Here is a 22317-nt window from a genome sequence, read left to right as displayed (position 1 = left end):
AGCAGGAAAAATGCAAAGTCCAGACCTCTGTTTATATAGGGTCTACTCAAAACCAATGGTCTGTCTTTGCTAACCGATGAACCCAGTGGCAACTTGTCCTGATCGCTTAGGGCTGGGGTGGCTTTTCAGGCAAAATAGATGTAAACAAAATGCCAGGGTCTGGAGGAGGTGCCCAGTGGGCAGGTGTGGACACAGGGGAGGCTGCCTTGGACCCCGGCTAACCACAAAAAAGGGAGGACAATCATCCCCACCTTTCCACTTCCCATGTATCTCCCTGCTCCTTGCCTCCTTTTCGCTGCATCTGCGCAGGAGATGGAGTCCATCCCCTTCATATCACTCTTTCTTCGCAGAATTTCAGTATCAACACGTCCCTGCAGAGGACCCAGGTGTCCCCCCAAAGTGTGTACATGCGGCTGCGAGCTGGGGAGGAGATGAGCTTCAACATGGATGTCTTCCAGCCCTTGGAAAGCCCTGTGGATCTCTACATCCTCATGGACTTCTCCTACTCTATGTCTGATGATCTGGACAACCTCAAAAGCATGGGCCAAAACCTAGGTGAGACCAGAGCTGGGAGAAGGGGGAAGGCAGCTGGTGAAGGTGCTGGTGAAGGCAGGCAGCGCACTCCTGCCCACAGCTGAGAGTTCTCTGCCAGTACCAAAAAAGGGGATGTGACTGACAGAGGGCTGAGAGGCATCTGCTTTAATTAGTTTCTTATTATCACTGCCTTGTGCAGTTCTGGGGGGGACATTACTCCTGGCCCTGCAGGGATCAGCACGTGAGCTCTCTCCTTTCAGCCCAGGGTGCAGGGTTGACCTGTGCAGTGGCTTTGGCACCTGGAACCTATAGGTGTGGTGGGTCCTATTGCAGAGCTCCAGCCTTGGAAAGGGGCTACCAAGGATGGTATAGGTTTCTACCCAAAAAAAAGACAAGGACCAAGCCCAAATTGCTTAACAGCTGACAGTTTGGGAGTCTTATCTAAGACCTATCAGAGAAGATGCCTTGGAAAAGACTTCTTTCCCTGGAGCAGCGATCTCACAGACATCTCTTTATTTATGTGTCTCCTCCTCCCTCCCTTTCTTTCCTCGCAGCGGAGTTTCTGCAAGCCCTGACCTCCAATTACACCATTGGATTCGGCAAGTTTGTGGACAAAGTCTCGTCCCCTCAGACAGACATGAGACCTGAGAAGTGAGTGAGGTCAATGGGTCCCCAGGATGGGAGCAGAGGGGAGGGCAGGCGCCTTCTGTTTCCCCATGGCTTTCCAGATCTTCCCTGTCTGTAGTGCAAGAGGCTCCATCTATCCCTCTCCCTTCATTGGGAACACCTTCCCTGGGCTCCCCACCTTGTGTTCAGGGCTTGCCGTAGCACCGGGCCAATGCCAGCAGTGTCCTCCTCTGCTTTCAGACCTTCCCTGCTCTGCCATGACAGATCCCATGTCTTGTCTTCTCCACCTCTGCCCTCGTCCCTTCTACCTCTCCGCGCTGATAGTTTGCCAACTCAACTTCACGTCTTCCCTAGAGGGAATCCCCAGCCCCTGGGTGCTCTCCCCACACTTCCTCTCCTTGCACCCAGGCATCCCTTTGCTCCTGATCCCCCATAAAAAAAGCTCTCCCTTTCCTTTCTAGGCTGCGTGAGCCCTGGAACAACGCCGACTCCCCCTTCTCCTTCAAGAACGTCATCCGCCTGACCAGCAACATCAACTACTTCAGCCAGGAGCTGAGGAAAGAGCGCATCTCTGGCAACCTGGATGCCCCCGAGGGTGGCTTTGATGCCATCCTGCAGACGGCCGTTTGCAAGGTGACGGTGGCCTGGGCTGCAGGACCCGTGTGGGCAGGCCTCTGTGGTTAAATGAGTGGATTTTCTTGGCACTGGGTGACGAGCAGGAGTGCAGCATGCTGGGCAGCCCAGGTTACACGTTTAGCTACAGTTGGTTCTTGCCCTCCCAGCCACACGCTCCCGGTGCCGAGTTGTTTTGCATTCCCAGTTTTTCCTAGGTCTTAGACTACCTGTGTGTGTATCTCTGGTGTTTGATTCCTGGCACAGGAGCTGTTTGCTGGGCACACTGTGTATTCTCTTTGCTCTCTTCCCCTTCCTGCCTGTGGTGGTGAAACTCTGCTCCATGGAGCACAGCCCGCTTGGGCTTGGGCGTGTGGCTGGGGGATAAGCACAGCTCCAAACACGTCCAGAAAAGTGTGGGCTTGCCTTTTGTACCTATATGTGCCTGGCACCGAGGTGCTGGGAGACATCCTATGCACGGTGGATGCAGATGGGGGAAGCGGAGACCTGCTGGCTTGGGTTGGCCATGTGGCTGGTCGTGTTGGCTGCCAAGTGGAGGTGGTGCCTTGCCCCTTGGGTTTTCCAGCTAGTGCTGGCCTGCCAATGGCTGCAAGTGCTGTGCAGTGGTTTGGGGGGCACAGAGATAACGGTTTCTTCTCCCCCTCCCTGGCTGTAGGATAAGATCGGCTGGAGGAAGGACAGCACCCACCTGCTCGTGTTCTCCACCGAATCTGCATTTCACTATGAAGCTGATGGTACCAACGTCCTGGCGGGGATCCTGGCGAGAAATGATGAGCGCTGTCACCTAGACACCGACGGCACCTACGTGTATGACACCAAGCAGGACTATCCTTCGGTGCCCACCCTGGTGCGCCTGTTGGGCCAACACAACATCATCCCCATATTTGCTGTCACCAACCACTCCTACAGCTACTATGAGGTGAGGAGACCGTGGTGGTGGTGCTACATGGGCTTTCCTTTCCTCCAGCACCACTGCCCCTCGGTCTGCATCTTGGCTGTGAGCAGAAACTGTTCTCCCATTTGTGGGAGGTCTCAGTGTGTATTATTGGGTGCAGGAATCTGATTCCAGAGTCCTGGAAGTGTCCCCATGTTGGTTTCTGTTTCTTGCAAAGCCATGAAGAACCTGACTGTAACTTACACAGAGAGTAGCTTAGGTTGGAGCAGATCTTGGGAGGTCTCTGGTTCAAGCCCTGCTCAAAGCCAGGCCCACTTCAGTGCTAGAGAAGGTTTCTCAAGGCCTTGGCTCAGGGGGCACCTGTCTCTCTGCAGAAGCTGCACAAGTATTTCCCCATCTCTGAGATTGGCGTGCTCCAGGAGGACTCTTCCAACATCGTGGAGCTGCTCCGTGCAGCCTTTGAGGTAACAGTGCACTCTGGGGTTTCATTCCTGTGCCCAGGGAAGGCAGGGGGTGAGCACCTCCTGCCCAGAAGAGCAGGCAGGATGCGGCCCCACTGGGGCAGACCATGGGGCGGTCGCAGATGTAGCACTGAAAATTAGTGTTGTGGTTACCTCCTGCCGCCCAGCGCATCCGCTCCAAGATGGACATCCGGGCTGACTTGGTTCCCAAAGCCATGAAGACAGAGTTCACCTCCTCGATGTATGAAAAGACAGAATCTGGCTCCTTCCACATCACCCGTGGGGAGGTGGTAAGTTCTTGGATGGCCCCGGAGGGAAAGCTGCGTGAGGGGCTGAGCCCTCCTCTGTGTCCCTCCTTCCTCCTTCACCCGGGCTCAGTCCAGCCGAGCTGCGGTCCAGCAGACCCGGCTCACCCCTGCGGTGTGTCCCTTCCAGGGCAAGTTCAACATGCGTGTGAAGGCGCTCGAGTACGTCGGCGGGCAGCATGTCTGCAACCTCCCTGAGAAAGACCGGCAGGGAGTTATCCAGGTGAAACCCACGTCCCTGAGCGACAGCCTCCAAGTCAGAGCCTCGGTCATCTGCGACGTGTGTCCTTGTGAACAGGTACATGGGAGTGTGTGTGGCGGAGAGATGTCCTCCTCCTGGCACGCCTGGGGTGGGAGCACCTTGGCTGGCACGTGTGTGTCCCGCTCAACCCCTCACGGTTGCTCAGTGGAGGCTCAGCCTGGCCAGGATCTTCACCACTGCCTGTACCAAGCTGGATACGTTGTCCTATGGCAGAGCTTGGTCTGGTGGGAAAAACTTTGCCCCAGATCTGCCTTTATCTTTCCTGAAATGGTCCTGGGGGCAGCTGAGCCCGTTTGGCAACACCTCTCTTCTCTAACAGCAACAAGAGCTGAACTCGCACAAGTGCAGCTTCCATGGGGACTTTGCTTGCGGACAGTGCATCTGCCACCAAGGCTGGTAAGGATTTGTCCAGCTCCGTACCCCTCCCAGGGTTCCTGCTGGGCCTGGAAGACCCATGGTGACACACGCTTGTTCCCTGAGCACTCTGCCCAGGACCCTACTGTCCTGCACTCTGCCCCTGCCTTTCTCAGCAGCATTTCCCTCCCCATCTCCCCCCAGGCGAGGGGACACGTGCGACTGCTCCCCGGCATCATCCCCCAACAACGAAGCCTGCATCAAGCCCGGGGATGTGGAGCCGTGCTCGGGCCGGGGCGAGTGCCTGTGTGGGAAGTGCCAGTGCTACTCCGAGGACCTGACGCAGCGCTTCGACGGGCCGTTCTGCCAATATGACGTCCTGCAGTGCCCGCGCACCTCCGGCTTCCTCTGCAACGGTGAGAGCAGCCCCGCCACCCCCCACCCAGCCTGCACCGTGGTGGGATGCGCTGCGCCCTGCTCTGTGCTGGTGGCATGGGTAGGGTGTCCCTGGGCCGGTGGCACTGGCACAGGGGGTTGAGTGACCGCAACGGGGACTTGTGCAGGGAGGATGCTGTGGGGTCTGTTTGCAGCCTCTTTGCACCCCAAGGAAAGCAGGAGAGCCGGGGCAGGGACAGGCCTGGGGAGCAGGGCAGCCCTGGCCCCTGCCTGAGGCTTCCTCCTGTGTTGCAGATCGCGGTCGCTGCTCCAAGGGCGAGTGTGTGTGTGAGAGCGGCTGGCAGGGCCCGGGCTGTGAATGTCCCATGAGCAACGACACCTGCATCGACAGCCGAGGGGTAGGTCCTGCCCTGCCTGTGCGAGGGATGACCGTGCCAGGCAGGGCTGTAGCAAACTGCCCCCATGCCCAAACCTCAGGGCTGTTGGGGTCTGGCACTTGGGTCACTCTTGGTGCCGCTGCACGTCCACGATTGCTCTTGGATGCCGACTGTCACCTCTTCTCTCCCAGGGTATTTGCAACAACCACGGGAGGTGCGAATGTGGCAGATGCATCTGTGACAAGGCTTCGCTGTACACCAGCTCCACCTGCGAAATCAGCTACTCCCTGGTGAGACCCCGCCTGGGTTCCTCTGGGTTTATCACTTCTCCTTCCCTCCTGGAGCCTTCAGGGAAAGCAAGCCAAGTGGAGATGAAGGCACATCTTGGTCAGGAGAAAAATCCTGGGCAGGGGTTAGTCTTGCCTGTCTTGCCTTGGGTGGTCAGGAAGGGTCTGGTACGCGAGGTGCTTTGCAGCCGTGGGCTTGCTTTGCCCCTCCACCAGCAGCCAAGTGCTGAATGCCCGTCTGTGCTTGCCCGTACGTTGGCAAAGGGCAGAGGTTTGAGGCTCAGCTCCTGGACTGTTGTGATCTGCCTTGAGACTGAAAAAAGCCATTTCAGGGCCTGGTGCCTCAGTTTCCCCATGGACAAACATGGGCTAATGCCATGGTGGGAGTGGAGAAAGCTGGCTTGGTCATTTTTTGGGAAGGCCACCTAAAACCCTTGGAGAATATCTAATCACTGCCCAAATGCAGGCTGTTGGGATGAGAGATTCTGGAGCTGGCTCTGTTAGCTGCTTGCTCGCTGTTACTCCTCTTTTCAACCTTACCCTGGCACCGGGGTGAGGACACCATGTTGCCTCCCCACCTCTGTCTTTTGGAAGTGATGTCCGCCCTTGTGGGCTGTTTCCTGACTGTCCCCCCTGGCTTCTCTGCCCAGGGCTTCCAGGCTGTGTGTGAGAGCATCCGGGACTGCGTTCGCTGCCAGGCCTGGGGAACAGGCAACACCAAAGGAAACTGCAGCACTTGCCACCTCCAGATCCAGATGGTGGAAGAGCTGAAGAAAGGTACCAGGAGGAGCAGAGCTGGGTGCAGACACGTGGTGTGTCTCCCATGGGCCCTGCCCCATCGGTGTGCATGTGGGGCTGCTCCCCAAGCTTTTTCTTGTCCTGATGACTTTGCAACCGTGTTCCCTCTCTCTGCAGAGGAGGCCAGCGAGTACTGCTCGTTCCAGGACGAGGAGGATGACTGCACGTACCACTACACCCTGGAGGGAGACCCCAGTGTCCTCCCCAACACCACCGTCCGCGTGCAGAAGAAAAAAGGTGAGCAGGGACCAGCAGGAGAGGATGTCCTGCCTGGAGCCTGGATCAGGAGTGACCTCATCCCTGCTTTGTCCCTTTGCTGTGCCCCTGGGCAGGGTCAGCTGCAGGCAGTACCTCCCTGCCCACCTTCCTGTGGGACAGGGGTGGGTGACGTTTTCCAGTCACACGAACCGCAAGGAGCAGGGTGTAGCATCCGCAGAGACCAGAACCTTTGGAGTTTAGTGCTTTTTCAGTGCTGGCATGGGCAGGGGTTGGTGTGAGGTGCTGAACAGCGCTGTGGGATGGCTGGATGTGAGCAGAGAGGTGGGATAGTTCTCCCTGAACAGCACTTTTTTTGTTGTGAGCACCAAGAGAGGAGTTCCCGAGTTTAACTGGGCTGCTCCATCCTTCAGAGAGCTGTGGTCCAGCCTTTCTTCTCTGTCCCTGCCTTCCCACTCCCTCCCTGCACACCCCATGCAGGGGGTTGGTGCCGAGGAGTGACGCTGCTGTTGCTTGCAGAGTGCCCACCAGGGAGCTTCCTCTGGCTCATCCCGCTGCTCATCTTCCTCATCCTGCTCCTGGGGCTGCTGCTGCTGCTCTGCTGGAAGTTCTGCGCCTGCTGCAAGGTGAGCACCTCAGCTGTCTGACCCAGCCCGGGGAGAGGACCAGATAAAGGCCCAAACCATGGCAAATTTCCAGAATCCCCCCAGCCTACAGCATGGCCAGATTGGCAGGGGCTGGGTCCCAGTGGTATCCAGCACCTCGGCTGTCACCAATACGAGTTTCTGTGGGATTTCCCCACTGAAGGGACGTCTGGCTAAAATCAGCTTCCAGAGTCCCATCCATCCGTTGTCCACCCATCCCTGCTCATGTGAACCCTCCCAGCTGGAGACATGTTTTTTTTTATTTCCTTGGCCACAAAGTGATTGTGTCTTTGGTCATTTGTTTTCTAGGCTTGCCTGGCCTTGCTTCCCTGCTGCGCACGAGGTACCAACCCTTTCAACCTGGGGGAGAGGGATGTGTGGGTTTCACTGCCTTCCCAGGTTGGGGGGGCATGCTGGGATAAGTGTCCCTTCTCCTCTCTGGGCTGGGGAGGTGGATTGGGGGAGAAACTCCTAGCAGAGCACCTGAGCCAAGGAGCCCTTGAGCTGCTGCTCCACTGCTGCTCCACTGCTCCCCCCTGTCTCAGACCCTGGTGTCTGGGAATCCCAGTACTGGGAATCCCAGTGCTGGCTCTCCCCTGACCAGTGTCCACTGTAATGCCTAACTGGTGTGAAGTGCTCTCCCCACTCGCAGACACCCCTTGCCCTCTCCCACCCCACTCCGAACATCCCAGCACCATTAGCGTGCTGGAAGCCCTAAAGATTCCCCAGACCAAAGTCTCATGTGTTGGGAAGTTGATGGCCAGCGTTGTCCCAGTCTGCCCAGACCCTGACCCTGCCCCTGGCTCTGCAGGTCGCACCGTTGGCTTCAAGGAGGACCACTACATGCTTCGCCACAGCCTCATGTCCTCCGACCACCTGGACACCCCCATGGTTCGCAGCGGGTCCCTCAAGGGGCGGGACACGGTCCGCTGGAAGATCAACAACAACGTTCACAAGCAGGGCTTCGCCTCCCTCGCTGCCGCCAACCCCAAAGATCTCGGTGAGTGCCCCGTCTGAGGAACGGGGCGCCGAGGAGACGCTGCTGGTGCCGTAAAGGACCTGACCCCTCGGTGCTCACCTCCAGCAGCCATGGCATTACCTCCAAGCCCAATTGCAAGGGAGGTTGTTCCTTTATCTGCTTCCACCCTGGGGGAAGCTGAGCAGCACATTCCTGTGTCCAGCCCTGTAGCAGGACAGGTCATAGCCCTGGAGACCTCCCGACGGCCTGGCCATGGGGCTGATGTACCCTGCATGTGTCTTAATCTCATTAGTTCAGTGACCCAGCCTTGATTTCCCTGTACCATCAGTCCAGAGCCATCACTGGACACTACTTCCTTTGCTGGATCTGGCAGAGACCTTCCCAGTTAGCCCTCCAGTATCAGAGGGTTTTCTCTGCTGGTACTCTGGGGTTTGGGTGCTAGCGATGCTTGGTGTCCAGATCCAACATCGTGTGTCCCATGCTTCCAGCTTTTGGCTGGGCTATTTTTCTGACCAAGAAGGAAGGAATTTGACTCTGGAATTTCTCTTTCCAGTTCCCTATGGGCTGTCTCTGAGGCTGACACGGCTCTTCACGCAGAACCTGGTGAAGCCCGACACACGGGAGTGCGAGCAGCTGCGCAAGGAAGTGGAGGAGAATGTAGGAGCCTGGGCACAAGGAGGGGCTTGGGGTGGGACTGGGGGACAGCCACACTGAGGGGGTGTCTGCAGTGCTGGGGAAGGGGGACTGCCCCTTCCCTGGGAACCCAGGCGGCTCTTGGAAGGAAGAAGCAATTTTTCCTCTTTCTGAAAGAAAGCACAAATGTTAAGATCACAGCTGTGAGAATTACCAAGGCGTCAGGCTGATGAGACTGGAGGTGTGCAGTGGGGCGTGTGGTCTGAAGTTCCTGTTTGGCTTCAGTTCCCAGCCTCTTGCCATGTCCTGGGTACAAACCCCGTGGTGGTCTCTGCCTGGTGTGGCAGGGCAAGGGGGGAAGATCCGGGGGTGGCCAGAGGGCTCTCGTGTTTGCTAGCTGAACACATCCCTGTTCAGCAAGGGATATGCAGTGAAAGTCCCTCCCGCTCCTTGCAGCTGAACGACGTTTTCAAGCACATCCCCGGCTGCCACAAGCTCCAGCAGACCAAGTTCAGGTGAGTCACTGGGGGAGAGACCTCCGGAAGGCAGGGCTCCCCCCGGGACCCTGCTGATGAGGGGTGGACCAGAGGGCTGGGGCATGAAATCTGGGATGCCGGGAGGGAGCGTGGGATGTGAGATACGCCTGGCACCAAGCCTGGCGCGGTGCTTGACCCACCCCGGATTGCGGAGCAGAGCCCACCCGGCTGTGCAGGTGACCTCGGCTGCATCTGCCTTTGGACCTGAGACTCCCACAGGCAGGAACAAATCCTGGTCGCGTGGTGCTTGCTGAGAAAATTCCCACTGGCCAAAAGTTTCAGCCCCATGCAAAGTGATGAGTGCCTGGTGCGGGACGGACAAGTCTAGGGATGCCAACGCGGAGCAGGGAGTGTTATCCCCTCCCTACGGCTCTGACCAGATGCGAACTACCCCCTGGGCACGTTCCTCATTGCGGTGGGAAACCCAGGGCTGGAGGGAGCAGCTGGGCAGGAGGGAACGTGGTGGGGCCATGGGTTCTGCAGGATGGGTTGGCACCCGCAGGGCAGCTGCTGCAGCCCAGACCTGCGCAGGGCTGTGATTCATGCAGGACTTGGTCTCCCCAAATGCGTTAGTCACTCTGATTTGCTGGATGTTTTTTCCCCCCCCCCCAGGTTACAGCCCAATTCTGGGAAAAGGTAAGAGGAACTTGCAGCCATCTCTTGTGCTGCTTCTCCCTCTTTGTACACACGTGTGTGGGGTGACTGGATACCCCACACACTCACCAACCCCCCCAGCTGTTACGTGAGATGAGCAACTCTGTCGTCAGTTCTTACCCGGCTTTTCCCACCGGTCACAGGCAGGACCACACCATTGTGGACACAGTGCTCACCGCCCCTCGCTCCGCCAAGCCAGAGATCATCAAAGTGATGGAAAAGCACGTTTCCCACGAGGCCTTCAATGACCTGAAGGTTTCACCGGGCTATTACACTGTGACCTCAGACCAAGGTAGGGAGCAGAGCCCAGCGCTGCCTCCTGGGAGGGGGAGCGGTGTGTTTTCCACCTCTCACCATCGCCCTTTCCTCCAGATGCTCATGGGATGGTGGAGTTCCAAGAGGCTGTGGAGCTGGTGGATGTCCGTGTCCCCCTCTTCATCAGGGAGGATGATGATGATGAGAAGCAGCTGCAGGTGGAGGCCATTGATGTCCCCATCGGCATCGCAGAGATTGGACGCCGGCTTGTCAACATCACCATCATCAAAGAACAAGGTGACGGGCTGTGTCGCAAGATGAAGGGCATTTGTGTTTGAGTGTCCCATGTCCAGATGGACTCGTGGTTTCTAAGGAAGGTGCAGCCTGAGTATCTGAGCTCCCCCAGATCACAGACTAGAGACTTGCTTTGTGGCTTCTACCTTAAGTCACCTGGATCTAAACTACAGCACCCTTTAAAGCATCCAAAGGAGGGTTGTCATCCCTGGTGACAGAGACCCAAACATCTGACCATCACAAGTTCAGAGGCTACCAATTCGAAGGCAGATCCAGGGTTGATCATATGCCTCTGCCGCTCCAGATCATAGGATGCTAGAGATAAATAAAACCTCTCTGCTGTCATGCTGTGCATGGGGCAGGTGAATGTCCCCAAGTCTGTCTCTGCTTCCCACCTGGTTGTTTTGAGCAGGGAGCATGAGTCAGGAGTGGTGAAGTCCCCAGCCCATGCAGTAATATTTCACACACAGTTCACACCCATGGGTGGTAAGAGCTCTGTTCAGGCAGGACACCCGCATGTTTGTAACGTGATTCTTCCTGTATTTACTCTACGCATTCCTTCTCTCCTGCTCCTTCCAGCCAGCAGCCTCATCACCTTCTTGCAGCCAGCCTATTCCCACAGCCGCTTTGATAAGCTGGCCAAGATCCCTGTCCTGCGGGAGATCATAGACAACGGGAAATCCCAAGTCACCTACAGGACCCGGGATCTCACTGCCAAGAATGGCAGGGTAAGGGTGATGCTCCTGGCCTTGGCAGGCAGGAATAAGTGGGCACAGAGGGTGGGAAGGAGCCCACCCCAGGGCTGCAGAAGAGCAGTTGATAAGGCTCAGTGGGGGTGTGGCTGGGAGAGGGGCGACCCAAGGTTTGGGGTTAGCACAAGGGCAGGCATTCCCCTCCATCCCTTGCACCCTGTACCCGAGGCAGAGGGTACTGGCTGCTCCCTGAGCTGTGGGCACTGGGAGGCCAGTGGGGATTCACTGGGAAATGAGGGGAAGCTCTCTGAGAGGCATCTCATGGATGCTGCAGGCTCTAACCGTGCATCCCTCTTCCTTCTCCTCCAGGACTACATCTTCACAGAGGGTGACCTGGTCTTCCAGCCTGGGGAGACCCGAAAGGAGGTGCAGGTCCCCTTGCTGGAGCTGACGGAGATAGACACCCTCCTACACAACTGGCAGCTCAAGCAATTCGCCATCGACCTCCTCCACCCCAAGCACGGCGCCAAGATCGGCCGATACCCCCAGACCACCGTGACCATCGCCGACCCAGGTAGGGGCTGGGAGCCAGGTGGTGGGGAATGGCAGCAGGGGCTGTGGGACCCCCGCACCAGACCAGCCCACCCCGAGGTGGTGTAGGGAGCTCCAGCCCTGCTCCTCACCCGGAAAGCAGCCATGAGGAGCTTCCTCCAGCTCCAACTGGTAGGTTTGGGTCTCCCTCTAGAGGCATGAGTGGGTATAGACAGGGGTGGGAAGAAGATGGTTAATCTATCTTGTAAAAGGAAATAGAATGGATATTTCATTCCTTTTTCTTTAGAATTTTAATAAAAAGCTGTAAAAATAGGGGAGAGGCAGGACTTGGCATGAGCTGTGCTTGGTGGTTCCTGTGGCCAGACAAACGAAACTGTAAGCGTTGTCATCAAGGGGGTTGATAACATAAAGGTATTTATTATTGGTCATGAATAATGGGGGTACAAGAAAGTCCCTTGTCACTGGATCAACCAGAACTGCTTCAGAACCAGGCACTGGGGCTGGAAAGGCTCCAGAGAGCTTGGCTGGACTTGGTGGGTTTCCAGGAGAAGCATTGGGTGTCTAGAGAAGGCTCTGCCCATCTCCGACCTCTCATGGCTGCACAGGACAACTGATCAAGATGTTGAAGCATTATTAAATACATTTAGACAGAGCTAAAGATTTTCAGAGGCAAGAAGGTTGTCTCTTCTTTTCTTCCTACCTGGACAGCCTGTGAGAAACAGCAGGATGTGCAGGACTTGGAGAGGGTGTGAGCCTTGACTCTGATGCCAGCTTGCTGTGTGGCTTCAGGTGATGTCCTCACCATGTGCCTCAGTTTCCCTTCCCTACAATGGGCATCTACCCCTCAGAAATGCTTTAGGCTCACTCAGGATGGCAGGGCAGTGCTGGAGAGAGGTACGCTTCCTTCTTTTCCTCCCATGCTGGGGACGAGCACTGATGTGACCTTTCTTCCTCGCGTCTGCAGAGGTGGTGGATGGTGTCCCCTCCATGACTGGCATGAGCCAGGTCTCCCAGTCCCCCAAAGGCCGCTTGAGTGCACCGCTTAATCCCAGTGCCCACGCTCTCAGCTCCAGGGAAATCCGCTTCAGCTGGTTTCCTCCACCGGGAAAACCTCTGGGGTACAAGGTAAGGGGTGAGTGGATCCTGGGGAAGGGTGTGGGTCCCATCCCGCAGGTCTTTCACACACATAGTGTGCAGAAGGGATGGGGAGGAGATGCACAAAAGAGGGAGCAGGGTCACCCCTTCTGGCTCCTTCATCCTTGAGAGACAACTGCTGGGTGGATGTGGGATTTGCAGGAAAGAGTCCTGGCAAGTTCACCTCCATTTCCATCCCTTACCATGAAATGCCCAGACTGTTCTGGCCTCCCATTTCAGCGGAATGGCACAACACCATGGCTTTCCCGAAGCAGATCTTACAAGAGATGGGGAAATTCTCACCCATTATGTTGAGGATCTGAAGGAATCATCGCTTGCTCTTGCTTTGCCAGGTGAAATACTGGATCCAAGGGGACCCTGAGTCAGAAGCCCATCTCATCGATGTCAAAGCACCATCAGCAGAGCTGAGTAACCTCTACCCCTTCTGCGACTACGAGATGCAAGTCTGCGCCTACAACGCCATGGGTGAAGGGGCTTACTCTGACATCACCCACTGCCGCACGCTGGAGGATGGTGAGCGACCCTGCACTCTGCTTCCCACCCTGTGGGAGCAAGTTGGTGCCTGTGCACCCGGCGTGGGGTCAGGGCTCCAACTCTGAGCTTCTGATGGTCTTTGGGACAAGCGCTGGGCGGCTCCCACTGCGACCCAGCTGTGAGCTGAGGAGCTCTGGGCATCCCTATGCACTGGCTCCTGACGTGCGGTAACCTGGACCCTTTGCTCTTGCCTTGCCAGTCCCCAGTGAGCCTGGCCGCTTGGCTTTCAATGTTGTGTCTTCCACCGTGACGCAGCTGAGCTGGGCTGAGCCTGCAGAAACTAACGGGGAGATCACGGCTTACGAAGTCAGTTACGGACTCGTCAACGAGGACAACGGTAAGAGCTCCTTGTCTGGCTGGGGCAGTCCAGTCAGGCTGCCGAGATGGAGTATGCTTTCCGCAGGCTGGGCCGGTCCCAACCAGGAGCAGAACCAGAATGGCTCCGAGCATGTTTCTTGTGAAAACTGGGATCTGGGGGGGTCACTTCTTGATGGAAGGAGTACAGAAAAATCACCACTCAGGAATTAAACCTGCGAAGCCCAGAGCACACAGTTCCTATTCACTTCCACAGTGTTTTGTGTGGGTTTTCGTCTTAAAAACTTAATTTGTAGGTCTAGACCTTAGGGCTAGAGTGCCAGGAAGATGCTATTTGGTGACACACCAGCAACAGGAGATCTCTGCTGTAGGTTGACTTCAGCATTTCAGGAATTTCCCCAAAACTATATCATGCCTGTCATGTGCGGCCCAAATAACTGCCACACCTTGTCCCTGAGCCAGGCTGTGTCCTGGCACCAAACCTCAGCGAGCCTGTTGGCCAAGGGTGGGGTGTTGTGGGGTCCTCTGTGTCTCGTGACCCCCTGGGTGACAAGCATGCCCGTGTCTGTAGTACCCATTGGCCCGATGAAGAAGGTGCTGGTTGAAGACCCGAAGAAGCGCATGGTGCTGATAGAGAACCTGCGGGAGTCCCAGCCCTACCGCTACATGGTGAAGGCCAGAAATGGTGCTGGCTGGGGACCTGAGAGAGAAGCCACCATCAACCTTGCTACGCAGCCCAAGCGCCCCATGTCCAGTGAGTTACTGCCTTATCCAGGCGGGGAGCAGGGGTGGGGGGCAGGAGCTGAGCTGGGGGGCGCTCCCCATCATCCCAGCTGCTTCTCCACATCCTGTCAGCTCTGCTGCACCAGCTACCCCGGTGAATGCTGAAGGCCAGCCGGAGCGCGGGAGGCCTGTGTGGGTTTTGAGCCCCTCGTCTAATGGTGCTTTCCACCCCTCCCCCAGTCCCCATCATCCCTGACATCCCCATCATCGACGCAGAGGGAGGCGAGGACTACGACAGCTACCTGATGTACAGCGCAGATGTGCTTCGCTCTCCGGCTGGCAGCAAGCATCCCAGTGTCTCTGACGAGTCAGGTACGATGCTCCGAGTTCTGCAAAGGTCATTTTTAACATTTATTTTCCTCAACAGCTTTCAGCAATGAGCTTCACTGCTCCTTTCCTCCTCATGGAGATGGGGAGACCCAAGTCATGGAGACGGTGGAGATCAGCCTTTCCAAAGCCCAGTAGCTGCATCCCTAGGAACGCTTGACTAGTCACAGTGTAAATAAGACCAGTGCCTCCTTGTCTTAGGCATGAGGCAAAGAGAAATCTCAGCGTGGGGTGGGAGAGGAGCTTTTCATGGTCCTCCTGCTCCTCTCCCCTTCCTGTTGCCGTTTGGCTGGACCACAAGAGTTACTGTCAGCGAACGAGCACTGGCAAAGCACAGACCTCTGAGTCCCTTGGATGCTCAGGGTCTTGGCCAAGTCAACAGGAGGAAACTCTCCAAGTGCTGGGAAGGCACTGGCTTCTCTTCCTCCATCCCTTCACTCAATGAGGCTGGCTCCCTCGTCTTGTACTGGGACAATGAGGGGAAGGTGGGCCATGAGTGAAATGATGAAGCCTGTCAGTAGGATCTGGAGAGTCTTCCATGGGTGGGGCTAGGATCCAGGAGCGAGTTCCTGGTCCTTTCAGAGAGCAAGATAATGGGAACACCAATAGTCCGACCATCCGAGCACACATCAAGGAGTGAGAAAACCTTTCCTGAGCAGAGTACAATTGTCGCAGACTCTTCGTGACAGGGACAGGCGTGTGGAGGGACTTTTGACTCGTCTTTTTGTCATGATGGACACAGGGCTGGAAAACAGCCCTGGGGTTGAGGAACCCCATGAATATCATGTTCCCTCCGTCTACCAGTCACACGATGGTTGCACCACCTGAACTCATCAGCCAACACTGGCGAGATGGGCTGTGAACGGGTGTCCTTCCCACAGGCACCTGCCCCTTCCCCTCCCCAGCAAGCAGCACGAAGGTGGTGGGTAGCCACTCTGTCCCCTGCAGATCATGCCAACATCAGTGCTTGCCTTGTCCCAAAAGGCTCCAGGTGGAAATATGTGCAGTTGCTGGGAGAAGACTTGGATCTTCGCCGCATCACCTGGAGGCTCCCACCCGAAACCATTCCCCGCCTCTCTGGCAGCAGCCGTTTCTCCTCGGACACCGAGGGTCTCCTCCATGAGGAGGACGGCGACGTGGCTACTGGCAGCCTGAGGAGGAGTGGGACGCCCCGGCCCCAAGCAGGTGAAGGACGGCTTTGTTTACGGCACCGAGTGTCCTGTCTCGTCCTGCTCTGAGTCCAGGGGCTGGCAGCTGGGGTCTGCCCCAGCACACGTCCCCTCCTCCCCTGTGTGCCCATCCTCGTGTTGGCATGATGCCCTGTTCACGTGCTGTAGTCTGCTTCAAAACCTTGTCCTGGTGTGTCTGCTCACAAGAGTGTCAAGGTAACCCCCATCTCGGCACGGACTTGGGAGCCTGCTACCAGGTTGCTTCTACAAAACGCTGGACCTTCGAGGCAGGACCAAATTCAGATGATACCTGCTAAGTGCCATCTCCAAAGGCAGCTCCTCACCTTAATTAAGTGCCCTGAGCTTCTGGGGAAAATCTGCTGGACTGTTAATCAGAAATCACTCTCTCAGGGGTAGCGGATCTCTCCTGGCCTGCTGGGAAGGGATGGGGGTTTGTCAAGGACCAGGACAACGGAGCAGAGTTTGCTTTTCAGATCCAGCTGAGATGGGATCCAGAGTGAGATCTGGAGAAACCGCCTCCATACAGGGCAGTTTTCTTCTTCCACCTTCTTTTTTTAATCTGAAATTATAAACCTGTGCTTGCGTCTAAGGAGAGATGTGAGAGAACGTGGCGAGAACCACAAGGCAGTGCCCCAGCGAGGCCGAGGTCTGGAGTTACCTTGGGCACCATGGGTGTCTCTGGTGCTGGGTGTAGTGTAAAGTCTCCGTCTACCCGTTTGTTTCCGCATCATCGCGTTGGGTGGCTGTGGCTTGTTCTAGATGTAGCGCTCCAGAACAAACTTCCAGAGTGGCTGAAGCCGGGATGCAGCCAAGGCAGGGTGCACCAGGATGCCTCCTGCTTCCTCCACGTGGGAACTGGAGCAGCAGCCCTGTTCACAGCTATGTTCCTCACAGTGTGTCTTCTTCCACAGAGCACTTGCTGAACGGCCGGGTGGACTTCTCCTTCCCTGGCAGCAGCAGCGGCACGCTGACCAGGACAACGAACACCAGCTACCACCAGATGAGCTCACACGTGCAGCAGGAGCACAGAGTGATGGGGAGCTCCTCCCTGACGAGAGACTACTCCACGATGCTGATGGGGCATGGTGAGTGCCGTGGTGACGGGACCTGTCCTTCCATTCCACCCCAATGACTGTCTTCGGACCCACGAGCTGCTAAGGCCACCCTCCTCCCAGGCCGGTTTGGAAAGGGTTCCCATCCCTCACATGGAGAGTGCTCGGTAAAGGGAGCTATGTCCTTATTCTCACACCACAAAGTGCTCCGGGAAGAGCATGTCTCTCCTTACTCTGCCTAGCAGCATGGTTGCCATTCAGCTCCGCAGGTGTACATCAGCTGGCGCTGACAGAAGGTTCTGAAAAGGCTCTTCAAATCTGAGCCTTAAAAAGTCATTTCTTCAGGAGCCAGCACCTGGGCTGAACCCGCTCTGAAGTCTCCAATGGTGTTTTTCTCTTTCTCTTGCACCGCTTCTGTAGATTACCCAGGGAGACTCCTCCCTCCCATCCATGAAGATGCTGGGAGGACGATCCCGCAGCCCCGGGATGTGGGTTTCAGGAGCAGGGCAAAGGTGAAGGGTTACTACCCCAGCACTGGCTTTCGGGACTCTATAATCATGACTGATGGGTCCGCGGGGATTTGCAAGTACATAGGTACAGCTTTGTCCAGTGTCTCCTCCCAGCCACGCATCCCATAACAGCCAAGCCACCGGCCATCCATGAGCTGTTGCCATCCACTGCTCACTCCATGGCTTGCTGTGTGCTGCACTGATCTTCCTCCTGACCTGGCCTGGGCCTCCATCACACCACCTTTTCCTTTGCAGGTGACTGCAGCTGTGTTTCAACCCACTGGGCTGATTAACACTCACCACCACTGCCACATGCTCTAACGAGATGATCAGCTCATTGTCCCCATCCTCTTCATTCCTAACAAGCTTGTTGATCCAGTCTTACCCCACAGGCCTTTGGAGGACTCTTGGGGAGAACGTGTGCTCCATACGAGATGTCCCTCTGCAAGCTCCTTGGCCAAAGCCCATGCCAGTGAGGGGCTTCAGTCCCCCCGTGTCACCTGGGAGGCTGCTGTGCTCACCATGAGCCTTGTGTCCCAGTGGGCTGAGCTGGGGGGCAGCCAGGACACACAGTCCTGGTCCCAGCTGCCCTCATCCCCTTGGACATTCCCTGGAGTTGCTGGGCTGCTTTAGCTATAGACTAGGTCCAGTCTTATCTGAACTACATCTGAAGATGTCTGTGAAGCTCCTGGCAGATTGGACAGGGTGCTTTGGGTGGGTGGGGAGGGCCACACAGCACCCGAGCCCCTTACCACAGGGGCATGAAGCTTTCCTTGACTTGCCCACCTAAGGCTGGCACCCCAAGGCCATGGGACATCCCTGTAGGTGTGCAGAGCCAGTCAGTTCCCTCTCGTGACGGGCCAGCTTGCAGAGATGACATCTCACCATGTTCTCCCCGGACCATCGTGACCATCCCACGCTTGCGTGTGCCACTCCCTCCTCTTGCCCAGCCCACTTGGCCCCCAGCCCCCAGATCTCCAACCTGATGTTCCCTTTTTGCCTCAGACTCCAGGCTGCCATTGGGCATCCCCGACACCCCTACGCGCCTGGTGTTCTCCGCCCTGGGACCCACCTCCCTGAAGGTGAGCTGGCAGGAGCCGCACTGTGAGAAGGAGGTGCAGGGCTACAGCGTGCAGTACCAGCTCCTCAACGGAGGTCAGTGAACAGGAACCAGTGCCCACCAGGCAGCTGGTGGTGGGAGTTTCTGGAAGTGGAGAGTCTGCTCTGGGTATTCTCCTGGGCAACTGGCTCTGGGTGACCCTGCTTGGGCAGGGAGGGTTGGACCTTCAGAGGGTCCCTTCCAACTACAACCATTCTGGGATTCAGGGGCTGGTCCCAACTTGCTTTTCATGTAGCCTGGGGGAAATCTCAGCTACCCCACAGCTCTCATTCCCTGTTTCTGCTGTGGGGACAATTCCTGGGGTTGTTTGTGGAGTCACCGCTCCTGCAAAAACCCTTGGACTCATTCTCCACCATCATAAACGTCTTAGTTGAAGTTTTTTCATCACATTGGGCTTGGAGGAAGGATTGGAATGAAAATCTGTTATTTTTACATTGAACTTAGGGCAGTATTAGTGAAAATGTAATTCTCTTTGGCTAATACTAATCCTTGAGTATTCAAGAGCCTGTTGTTTGTTCCAAGTCCATTTTGGAACAACATCTCATCCTGCAGTACCAGTTGGTGGCAAGGTGTGATGGAGGTGGCTGGGGAGGGGCCCTGATGACTTTTCCAGGTAGTTTGTTTGAGACAGAGTTTAGGCAAAAGCCATGGCTCTGTTTTTGTGCCTGCAACATTGTGATGACATCTCACTTCCCTGTGTGTCCCAGGAGAGCTGCACCGGCTCACCATCCCCAACCCCAGCCAAAACTCGGTGGTGGTAGAGGATCTGCTGCCCAACCACTCCTACATCTTCAAGGTGAAGGCGCAGAGTGAGGAAGGCTGGGGCCCGGAGAGGGAAGGAGTCATCACCATAGAGTCCCAGGTGGACCCGCAGAGCCCGCTCAGCCCTGTACCAGGTGAGGTGGGGGCAGGAGAAGGTGGCAGTAATGTCTCTGCTGCTGTCTACAGTGCTGGCCTTGCAGTTTCCTCTCCCCTTACCACTTCCTGAGAGCTCCTTCCCTTCATTTAGAAATAGGACCTTCTTCCCCCTGTATTCCCTTTCCACTAGCTGTCTAGATAGCTGAGACCTTCCAGCTCATTTCACAAATGCTGTGTGCAGACCCCTCCCAGGTTCCTCCTTGACACCTTCTGCGATGCTGACCTCTCGCTCCTGCCCTTGCAGGTTCACCCTTCACACTGAGCACACCCAGTGCTCCTGGACCACTGGTTTTTACTGCCCTCAGCCCTGACTCCCTGCAGCTCAGCTGGGAGAGACCCCGCAAGCCCAACGGGTCCATCTTGGGCTACATGGTCACCTGCGAGATGCTGCATGGAGGAGGTATGGTACCCGGCTGTGGAAGCCCAGTTCCCTGTGTAGAGCCCAAGGTACCTCCAGCAAAGCCAGCAACTTGTCACATTTTTGCTGGGACCAGCAACAAAGTTGTCTGCTTACCTGGGTGCAAAGTGGGGACGTGGGGCTGATTCCCAGCCTGGGAGCTGCTGGACCCTGATGCTTTGAGTCATTGCATGGTCTGGTGTCACAGATGTGGTGAAAAGAGCAGGGACCTGTGGCTTATTACAGCCCAAACCCAGTGGAGGCGGTTTGTTGAGGATCACCACTGCTCTAAAGTGGGGTTGTCTTAAGCCCTAGTAGCAGTGGGTGTGATCATACGGTCTGCGGGTGGCATAAAGCTCAGGGAAAGCCAACACAGCAGCCAGAGTTGGGGGAGTTGTTGGCAGGGACTGTCGCTCCTGTCTTCACCACTGGTATGTCTGTGTGGATTAGGGGAGCCCAGGAACATCTATGTCGAAGGAGACAACCCGGAAACCACTCTGACTGTGCCCCACCTGAGTGAGAATGTCCCCTACAAGTTCAAAGTGCAAGCCAAGACCACGCAAGGCTTTGGGCCAGAGAGAGAAGGCATCATCACCATCGAATCTCAGGATGGAGGTACAGTACGGGGTCTTTGTGGAGGTGCAAAGATAAGGAACCTCCCAGAGCAGGGAACTCAACTCCTGGAAGCCCTTTCCAGCTCTGTTGGTGACTCCATTTTCCACAAAGTCATGACATGGAGACATTTTCTTCCATGAAGACAGTGTGAAGAAGCCTTGTGAGCACTGTCCCAGCCCTGATGCAGAGTGAGGGAGGGTTGGGAGAACCTGACAGTGTTTAACTACTTATGAAACTTCTATGCCTGGTTGTACACATACCTGGAGGCAGCTTCTTACACTGGAAGACCTTCCCCGTCCTCCCAGTTCCTCCTAAACCTGGCTCTGATGTCAGCAAGAGAAACCTCCTGGGCTGACTGTTGGTGCAGGGTTGAGGGGTTGGAAACTCCGTGTTGTTTCCTGACTGACTCGTCCCTTTTCCTTCTCCCCAGGCACTTTCTCCCAGTTTGGAGGACAGCAGTACATGAGAGAAGAAGTGTACAACTTCCCCACTGAATACACCACCAAAACCAGCATCAGCCATTCCTCTCTGGATCCCCACTTCACAGGTAGGGGCTCACTGCTTGGAAACCCTCAGGAAGCATAGGATAACCCTGCTTGTCTGAAGGGGTTTTACCTCGCCTGTCAACAGCAGCCAGGGAGGGTCCATCGGGTGGGATGGGAGAAGATGACCAGACCCTTTCCTACCCTGTGTCCCTGCTCTGCCCCAGCGGTGGTTGCAGTCGTTTTCCCTTGTGCTGCCCAGTCACAGAGGGAACGCTGAGTTTTGAGGGGCCCCCAGGACCATCGTTAGGTTCCAAATCACAGCTGTCCCTGCAAGTTTAGCTCTGTTCAGAGCAGGAAAAAACAGAAAAGTGCCATGACCATCTTTAATTACATCAGTGTAATTGTCCCGTGTTGTCTCACTTGAGTTCACGGGTTCACGCTGCAACATGGAGACTTTGGGAGCTGTTAGGAGATCCATCTTATTGACTGACATAGCAAACTACTCAATCACTTGATCTAGAGATGTTTTCCATCAGTGGAAGTGGTATTTAAGGAGAAACCTCTGCCAGGAATCATCAGGTAGAGCAGATCCTATTCCTCGTGACCCTATATGAGGTGTCCTGACCGCTGAGCTTCTCGTTGCAGACGGCGTGCTCATGACAACCCAGAGAGTGGAGAGCGCCAGCAGCACCCTCACCAAACAGGTCACCAAAGAGTTTGTGAGCCGGACCGTGATGTCCAGCGGGACCCTCACCAAACAGATGGAGAGGCAGTTCTACGAGGCCTGAGCCAGGGCAGGCTGCCTGCCAGCGGGACATCGGCATTCAGATGGCAGGACTTCGTGGAATGATCGAAGGGTGCTTCATCCAGATGCTGCCACGGTGCCTGGGCATCTCCTCCTGTGGGCAGAGACCCCCCGTGGCACTCCAAGCTCTGGAGCTCTCCTCTGGAGCCCAGCGCACTCAAAGCTCTGGCATGGTTGGGTCGTCAGGTGTGTGCTCATCCTTCGGAGCTTGTTCACACCGTCCTGCTCTGCAGGGACAGCTCTGACAGTCCACAGGGATGTCTTCCATGAACAATCGCCGCTCACGCCAACACCATTCTTCCCTGCCCATCCATCCAAATACACCTGCTGAAATTTGGGTGTCTCCATGGCTCCAGCCTCCCCAGGTAAACGGAACAGAATGATTTATTTTCAGGTCCTCATTTTTGAGAGGAGCCCAGCTGGCAACATCCTGAGTCACAGAGGGTCACTGTTTCCATCTTTGCTCCAGGCTCTCTGGCAATTTGCCTGTCGACTGGAGATGGTTATTTTGGGGTTGGGTTTTTTTATACGAGAGCTGCAAGGTGGGGGTTTGGGGTAACCTATGCTTTCTGACTGCACCTCTTTGTGCCTCTCCTTTGCTGCTAACATGTGGTACCACGACAGCAAAGTGTAACCTTCCATTTGTATAGCATCGCTCATGATGGCCACTGACCCGAGCTTTTGTACTGCATAAATGTTGTACAGTTTTCGTAGTATATATATAAATA

At 56.0% G+C, this 22317-nt stretch overlaps 1 protein-coding gene across 1 annotated transcript in view; it reads left to right on the top strand.

Annotated features, from left to right (window-relative positions):
• ITGB4 (integrin, beta 4) overlaps positions 1–21572 on the top strand; it is a gene marked incomplete at its 5' end in the record, with an annotated part of 22346 nt that extends 774 nt beyond the window's left edge. Inside the window, 36 exons of the mRNA XM_010159381.1 lie at positions 351–555; positions 1089–1185; positions 1623–1794; positions 2450–2713; positions 3064–3153; positions 3318–3440; positions 3586–3753; positions 4037–4113; positions 4276–4487; positions 4762–4865; positions 5036–5134; positions 5782–5908; positions 6047–6166; positions 6665–6771; positions 7099–7132; positions 7601–7789; positions 8322–8425; positions 8858–8916; positions 9550–9573; positions 9735–9883; positions 9964–10143; positions 10720–10868; positions 11202–11406; positions 12349–12509; positions 12872–13052; positions 13273–13410; positions 13960–14142; positions 14352–14483; positions 15483–15683; positions 16600–16773; positions 18255–18404; positions 19077–19265; positions 19532–19687; positions 20135–20299; positions 20730–20846; positions 21430–21572. Of these exons, the coding sequence (XP_010157683.1) occupies positions 351–555; positions 1089–1185; positions 1623–1794; positions 2450–2713; positions 3064–3153; positions 3318–3440; positions 3586–3753; positions 4037–4113; positions 4276–4487; positions 4762–4865; positions 5036–5134; positions 5782–5908; positions 6047–6166; positions 6665–6771; positions 7099–7132; positions 7601–7789; positions 8322–8425; positions 8858–8916; positions 9550–9573; positions 9735–9883; positions 9964–10143; positions 10720–10868; positions 11202–11406; positions 12349–12509; positions 12872–13052; positions 13273–13410; positions 13960–14142; positions 14352–14483; positions 15483–15683; positions 16600–16773; positions 18255–18404; positions 19077–19265; positions 19532–19687; positions 20135–20299; positions 20730–20846; positions 21430–21572 (5148 nt within the window). The remainder of the gene's footprint in view (positions 1–350; positions 556–1088; positions 1186–1622; positions 1795–2449; positions 2714–3063; positions 3154–3317; positions 3441–3585; positions 3754–4036; positions 4114–4275; positions 4488–4761; positions 4866–5035; positions 5135–5781; positions 5909–6046; positions 6167–6664; positions 6772–7098; positions 7133–7600; positions 7790–8321; positions 8426–8857; positions 8917–9549; positions 9574–9734; positions 9884–9963; positions 10144–10719; positions 10869–11201; positions 11407–12348; positions 12510–12871; positions 13053–13272; positions 13411–13959; positions 14143–14351; positions 14484–15482; positions 15684–16599; positions 16774–18254; positions 18405–19076; positions 19266–19531; positions 19688–20134; positions 20300–20729; positions 20847–21429) is intronic.
• Positions 21573–22317: the final 745 nt, after the last annotated feature.

This window comes from Eurypyga helias, unplaced genomic scaffold, assembly GCF_000690775.1.
Source record: "Eurypyga helias isolate BGI_N326 unplaced genomic scaffold, ASM69077v1 scaffold27459, whole genome shotgun sequence".
Classification (NCBI taxonomy): domain Eukaryota; kingdom Metazoa; phylum Chordata; class Aves; order Eurypygiformes; family Eurypygidae; genus Eurypyga; species Eurypyga helias.
The sequence above is the reverse complement of the archived record's forward strand: the minus strand, read 5'-3'. Positions and strand labels throughout refer to the sequence as shown.